The 7,868-nt window shown below is 38.2% G+C and overlaps 1 protein-coding gene across 2 annotated transcripts in view; it reads left to right on the top strand.

The window, feature by feature from the left end:
* NSUN3 (NOP2/Sun RNA methyltransferase 3) overlaps positions 1 to 7,634 on the top strand; it is a 31,653-nt gene extending 24,019 nt beyond the window's left edge. For both annotated transcript variants that reach the window (XM_053311871.1, XM_053311870.1), the window contains exon 6: positions 7,256 to 7,634. In XM_053311871.1, coding sequence (XP_053167846.1) covers positions 7,256 to 7,517 — 262 coding nt within the window. In that variant the 3' untranslated portion in view covers positions 7,518 to 7,634. The remainder of the gene's footprint in view (positions 1 to 7,255) is intronic.
* Positions 7,635 to 7,868: the final 234 nt, after the last annotated feature.

The raw sequence follows: 7,868 nt of genomic DNA on the forward strand, positions 1-7,868 counted from the left end.
CAATAATTTGTCCAGAATTTTTTTGCTCTCTCTTTTTTTTTGGTGGTGCGAAGAATGGATAAATTAGTGACATAATTAATGCCAGCCCTTCTAACAGGATGAAGAACATGTAATTAGTCTCTGACGGAGTGGGCTGAGGAACTGGAGTTTGTAATGTGAATTACTGTACCAGTATTATTGCTCTGTCTCTGTCTGTTTCTATCTATCCATATCTACTTCTAAATAAAATGGTTGTATAGGTGCAAAACTTAGGGCATTAAATGCCAAGATGTTAAACAAAAATGGCAGCCTAGTATCAATGATTCTAATTTATTTCCGTGACAATATGATGTTATTGCTTTTGGCATTTGTGATGACTGAGTTCTTGGTTACATTTTAAATTGATTTGATTTGATTTTTTCCAAAGTTTCTCAGAACTTGGAGTGGTGCTTATTGCTCCCATATCTCCCAGATCATTTTTCTCTGTCTCCCCACCACCACCGCAGTGTTTGTTTCCTCTCCAGTGGCTGACATCCTGACTATATTTACTCAAGAAAGTCCTTTTGAAATTGTCTAGGATGCATGCTAGACAATCTAGTCATGCCTGGCTTCTCCTTTTAATTTCAATGGGACTTGCTCAAGTAAATTTAGTCAGAATGTCAGCCAGTAACTTCAAATGCAAGCCATCATTTATTTATTAAAATATATATCATGCTTTTCTATCAAGACTCAAAGCAGCTTACAATAAACTATCAAAGATGCATTTTTAAAACAGAAGAAAAGTATATATAAAATCAGTATAAAACAGTCTGAATATCCTTTAAAGGATATAATATTCATAAAGGATATATGCATTGACAATTGTTTGATTCACAAAATGTTAAGAATAAAACCTGCTTTTTGTCCACTTAACATCTGTGATTTTAATCCACCTTTCTTTAGCTTCCCTGAGTTGTAGATACAGCTACTCATCATATTAAATAGTTGTTTGAGCTTATTCTAAACTTGCAGTTCACAGAGACTTGGATGCTATATAGTCCTTTCCCAGTATATAATATGCTTCACATATATTATCTCAGTAATTTTACAGCAATCCTGCAGGTTTGGCCAGTACTATGATCCATATTTTGCAGGTGGGTGTTTGGCTGAGAGAAGTAATATTTTTTAAAAGGCTTTTTAGAGCTGTATTTGGTGTGTTTAGGGCAGAGTTGAAATTTGACTCAAGGAAATCCCATAGCTGAGGCTCTTACCCACTATACTAAACCAGCTCATATGTCTCCCCCCCTCCACCTGTTACTAGACAGTTTCTTTTATAGTGTCGTATTATTTTCTGGATTTCTCTACTGCCTTTCAACAGTGTTTCCAGGGCAGTTTACAAAACAAAAACAAAAACACACGTATTAGCAGTAAAATCACACTACATAGTAGAATCAAAACATTAATTTAAAAAAACAGTTTAAAGCAGCAGGTAAAACCATATAAGGTCAATTTAAAATACCCTTGAAAATAATAAAAACGTCTTTACCTGGCACAGAAAAAAACAGCAGTGAGGAAGCTTATTGGTTCTTTAAAAGAACGCCCTACTAACTGGGCAAAGAGGCACCTTTTACTGTGGTGATTCTCTTTATTTAACAGGGGGAGAGTAACCGGCCCTATTCACCCCCAGTACAGTACTTCCAGTGACTGTTGCTGGTGTGTGTCTTATGTTTCTTTTTAGAATGTGAGCCCTTTGGGGACAGGGAGCCATCTTATTTGTTTGTTATTTCTCTTTGTAAACCGCCCTGAGCCATTATTGGAAGGGCGGTATAGAAGTTGAATTATTATTATTATTATTTCTTGTTTACACAGTCAGAAAGGTGTTATTGACTGGTTTGTTTTATCCAGACATCGAGTCCTTCCCAAGGACCTGGGATGGCTGAATTTTATCATCAATACTGTTGGTTATTATAGATATCGTCACAAAATATAGGCTGTTCCCAGTAAAGCTGCTTTTTGTAATTGGCTGATGGTGATTTCTGTGGCCCCTATGGTGTTGAGGTGCTCTTCAAGGTCTTTTGAAACTGCACCCAGGGCGCCAATTACCACTGGGATTATTTGGGTTTTTTTTCTGCCACAGCCTTTCAATTTCAATTTGTAGATCTTTGTATTTGGTGATTTTTTCTATTTCTTTTTCTTCTATTCTGCTATCCCCTGGTATTGCTATGTCGATTATTTTGACTTGTTTTTCTTTCTTCTCGACTACAGTGATATCTGGTGTATTGTGTGGCAGATGTTTGTCTGTTTGTAGTCGGAAGTCCCATAATATTTTTACATCTTCATTTTCTTCAACTTTTTCAATTTTATGGTCCCACCAATTCTTGGCTACAGGTAGCTTGTATTTTTTGCAGATGTTCCAGTGTATCATCCCTGCTACCTTGTCATGCCTTTGTTTGTAGTCAGTCTGTGCGATCTTCTTACAACAGCTGATCAGGTGGTCCACTGTTTCATCTGCTTCTTTACAAAGGCGGCACTTGCTGTTTGTGGTGGATTTTTCTACTTTTGCTCTTATTGCATTTGTTCTTAGTGCCTGTTCTTGTGCAGCCAGTATTAAACCCTCTGTTTCTTTCTTCAAGTTGCCATTCTTAAGCCATTGCCAGGTCTTGGTGATGTCTGATTTTCCACTTATATTGTGCAAATATTGACCATGCAGTGGCTTATTTTTCCATTTTTCTGCTCGTTTCTTGACTTGTTCTTTCCTGTAGGCCTGCTTTGTTTCATTGGTGTTGAATAGTTTCTCATTATTGACCATTTGAAGTGCATCTTCTTCACTGTCCTTGATATATTCTGCAAGGCCTCTTTTCTCCTCCTCTACTGTTGGATGGACTTGCAGCATTCCTCTTCCACCTGAGCTGCGAGGGAGGTATAGCCTATCTACATCACGGTGGGGGTGCAGAGCATGATTGATGGTCATGATTTTCCTGGTCTTACGATCTAGCGTCTCTAGCTCTGCCTGGGTCCAGTCTATTATTCCTGCAGTGTATCTGATAACCGGTATAGCCCAGGTGATTATGGCTTGTATGGTGTTCCCGCCATTGAGTTTGGACTTGAGGATTTTTCTAACTCTCCTGATGTATTCACTTCCCATTTTTCTTTTAACTTCAGTGTGTGCAATGTTATCAGCCTGGAGAATGCCCAAGTATTTGTAACGATCTTTCTCTTCCAGGTTCTTGATCTTGCTTCTATTGGGCAGTTCTATTCCTTCTGTTTTTGTTATTTTTCCTCTTTTCATTATTAATGCAGCACACTTGTCTAGTCCAAACTCCATTGCTATATCGCTACTGAATATACGGACAGTGCTTAGCAGTTATTCGATTTCTGACTGGGAATTGCCATACAACTTCAGATCGTCCATGTACAGCAGATGGTTGATTTTACTTGATGTTTTAGATGTTTGGTATCCGAGGCCTGTTTTGTTTAGTATTTGTGAAAGTGGGGTCATGGCGATTACAAACAATAGAGGGGATAGTGAGTCCCCTTGGAAAATGCCTCTTCTAATGCTAACCTGTCGAAGTGCCTCGCCATTGATTGTTAACTGTGTACTCCACATGCTCATTGCTTTTTTTATAAATATCTGAATGTTTTTGCTGACACCAGTTGTTTCTAAACATTTTAGTATCCATGTGTGAGGTGATGAATCGAAGGCTTTCTTGTAGTCAATCCATGCAACACTTAGATTTGTTTTTCTTCTCTTGCAATTTTCCAAAATCATTTTGTCAATCAGCACCTGGTCTTTTGTGCCTCTGGTGTTCGGGCAATTTCCTTTCTGTTCAACTGGAAGCTGTTTGTTAATTAATAAGTGTTGCATCACTTCATCTGCTATTATTCCAGTTAATAATTTGAACATGGTTGGCAGGCAGGTGATCGGTCTATAATTTACTTGGAACTGCACCTTTTGCTGGGTCTTTCATGATGAGATGAGTTTTCCCAGTTGTTAGCCATTGTTCAATATCACCGCCTTTCATAATGTGATTGAACTATTTTGATAGTTGTTTATGAAGGCTTGTTAGGTGTTTAAGCCAAAAGCCATGCAGTTCATCGTCGCCTGGCACAGTCCAATTTTTAATTTTCTTTGCTCTTTCACTTATTAATTCTGGTGTTGTTATTATTAGATCTCGCATTTGTCGGTTACATTTTTTTGACCTCTTTCATCCAGCCTGCTTTTTTATTATAATCTATTGGATTGTCCCATAATTTCCCCCAGAATTGCACTGTTTCTTCTTTATTTGGTGTTTCTACGTTTCTTGCAGTTTCTCCTTCTATGCTTTGGTAGAAACGTCTCTGATTCGACTGGAATTGGAAATTCTGCCTGTGTTGTGTGATTCTGGCTTCATACCTGCTAATCTTCTTTGACACTGCTGTTATTTGCTGCTTTATTATTTCCAGGACTTCTCTAATTTTCCTTGAATCTAGGTGGTATTTTTGGATCAGATACTGTTTGGTGTTTTCATTCTTCAGCTTCTTGTCTTTCATATCTTTCAGTTTACTAGCATCTGATCTAAGCCTGGAGATTTTATTTTCTAATCGAATCTTCCATTTAGGTGATGTACTGCTTTCTTTTTTTACAGGTCCACTGATCTTATATCCGAGCTCTTGTGTTGTTATTGTTGCTGCACTGTACATTAGTTGGTTTGTTTCTTGCAAATTATTGGATGATGATGATGATGATGATGATGATGATGATGATTAAAAGTCAGCAAGGCCTCAGGCTGTGATTGTATTGCTCTTGAAATGATTAAGTTTAACGTGGATTGGTGGGCTCCTGTTCTGACAGCTCTCCTTACATGTATAGAACAAACTGGGTGAATATCTGAAGACTGGAGCTTAAGTGTATATAATAATAGTGCCCATTTTTTAAAAAGGGGATAGATGTGATCTTGCTGACTATCACCCAGTTAGCCTGTTGAATGTTGTGAATAACCTTTACTTGAGGCATTTAGATTGGAAGTTGCCAGACTAGATGGAGAATTAAGGTATTTTGGGCGATGAACAGGCTGGTTTGGAACAGGGCTGTCAACCATTGACCATGCCCTGGTATTATGTCATCTGACTGAGAAATATAGTAACAAACCTAAGTCCTCTTTGTATGTGGCCTTTGTAGATTTTAAAGCAGCCTTTGATTCAGTCTCAAGGATAAGCCTCTGGGGGAAACTCAGAGACACTAATATCGACAGGTGTTTACTTTTTCTCATCCAGAAACTTTACGAGAACAGCAGTGTAAGAGTGAGATGCAATCCTTAAGACTCTCTTTCACATCTAATAACTACCAGCGAAGGAGTTATACAAGGATGCATTTTGGCACCCTCCCTGTTCTATATTTACATAAATACCTTGGTCAATAATCTCTCCGATCCAGCATTACATCCCCGGACTATTGTGGGTGCAGCTATCCCACTCCCGCCATACGCAGATGCTGCTGCCGTTATCTCACAAACTCCAGTGGGCCTTGGGAGAGCAGTTAGTTTTCTGGCTACTTATTGCAAGGACAATCACCTGGTAATTAATTTCCAGAAATCCAAAGTGATGGTCTTTGCTAAGAGGCCTAAAAGATTTAATTTACATATAGAAGGTCATTGTACAGAGCAGGTCAGTAGTTTTAAATATTTGGGTGTAGTTTTTCATGCCACTGGGTCATGGAAGGTCCATGTGGATGGACTACCTTGCCCAACAAGCACCAAGGAGCTCATCAGCAACATTAAGATTATTTTGCTCCAAAGATGGAGAGGTTGTCCCTGTAGCGTTAAAGCTATTTGCTGCTAAATCCGGAACCCATAGGGCCCTTTGGGCGCTTCAAACTTCGAGGCTTGGGTTTGGTATTGGATTTCCTTATAGAAATCTGATTTATTTTTTTTAAAGTAATCCAGAAATTTTACTCACATCAGAGAATCATGGGGGGAAAGTGATGTAACATTTGAGAATCACAGGGGGAATGATGTAAGACTTGAGAACTGACTGCTTTATTTTTTAATTTGTAATAATAACAAAATAATAACAAAATAAAGGAATAAATGCATGGGCAGGAAGATAGATGGCAGGAGATGGCTTTTGCACTGCCATTTAGAGATCTAGAATGCTGATAATGGCTCCAAAATGTTCTGGAAATCCCCGAGACCATATAGGATAATTCCAGACCAGAATAGACTTCTCTATTCCAAATCGGATTATCAATAATATCCTCCCATATAGGGCCATTTCCAGAATTCTGGATCCTATATATTTTATAGGTGGTTTAACCTTTTCTGTCATTTTCTAAAGGAGAACACAAGTAGCAATTGCTTATAATATTGATACTTTTTTCTTATAGCAGCACGTATATGTGGTCTGCTCAAGTGAAGCCCCCAAATGCTACATCCCTAACCATTTTAGGGACCACCTGAGAAATGTGCCATTACTGCTGCTTTTTTATGGCCACTGCACACTTAGCTGATATTCTTTTTGCTGTAGGGCCCACCTGAGAAATGTGCCATTACTGCTGCTTTTTTATGGCCACTGCACACTTAGCTGATATTCTTTTTGCTGTTATGACTGGGATATTTTCCATGAACATATTTGTTCCTAGCAGTTACACTTACTAACGCAGCATTATTGTTAGAATTATATAGCCTGATTCCTTCAAAACCAACATAAAGTGGGCAATAACATGTTAAACAACAAATGCAATAAAAATTCTATAACATAGCATATAAATTAGTCTCAGTTAAAATAGGAGCAGAACTTAAAAGCGTTGCAAAATATGACATGCCTTCAATGGCCATTTAAAGATGGCTGAAGGAGGGAGTTTGATGGATTTCCCAGGGAAGCAAGTTCTTAATGCCACAACCAAAAAGGCCCTGCCACTAGTGTCCACCAAACATTTCAGTTAAAAACAAACTAATGATCAAAGTCTCGCATTCTGATCTCATGGCTTGGACAGGTTCATATGGAAGCAAGTGGACCTGCTTCATGTGGGGCATTCCATGTGGGGCAGCTGATAATCTAGTTCCAGAACATTTCAGGCTTTAGTGGATTGAAATAAAATATTCAGCCAAATAATGGATTGGGGAAAAATGTGTGTAAACTGTTATTATTATCACAAAGTCTCTATTTGAAATAATATACTCAGGTATTATACTTGTTGATGAAATGCAAGATGATTCCTAACCCCCACCCCCAATCCTTGTATTCTGCTGCAGAGCTTTCTATTTTGATACAATGAAAGGCATATATTAAGTCCAACTCTATTCCTTGTGATTACTTTCAGGTCTGCAATTAAAGCCTTGCGTCCTGGAGGATCTCTGGTTTATTCCACGTGCACTCTTTCTAAGGCAGAGAACAGTGATGTCATAAATCACATCCTCAGCTCCTACAGCAATATTTTGCCAGTGGATATAAGTACACTGGCCAGAGCTGCATCACAGGAGTTCAGTCTTGCTTCAGATGTCCAGCAGCATGAACTTCTAGTACTTCCAGTAAGGGGGAAAGCATGGGGACCAATGTATATATCCAAACTAAAGAAAATTTGATCCACATTACTTCTTGGGTTGTTTTTGTAAGTCATATTGACAAATCATTTGGGCAGGATTATAGTTTTTTAAAACTAAAGAAGGAACAACAATTAAATCTAATTATTTCTCTTTTGAGTAACTGTTATTATACTGTTCACCTTGTCATTTGATTGCACAATATTGCTTATTATATAACTTAAAGTATTTTAGGGGGAGAAAAGGCAGCTTGTTTAATTATTCCTTTGGGAAGCTGCCCAAATGAACCTGGCAGGAAGGTCTTCAATGGGTTCCTTGATTGAGCAACTGTTAGTGTAAGTAACATCAGTACAAATGCCATACAGTAAGGTTTTTGGTTTGTTTGTTCTTTAT

This window comes from Hemicordylus capensis, chromosome 3 (genome assembly GCF_027244095.1).
Source record: "Hemicordylus capensis ecotype Gifberg chromosome 3, rHemCap1.1.pri, whole genome shotgun sequence".
NCBI lineage: Eukaryota > Metazoa > Chordata > Lepidosauria > Squamata > Cordylidae > Hemicordylus > Hemicordylus capensis.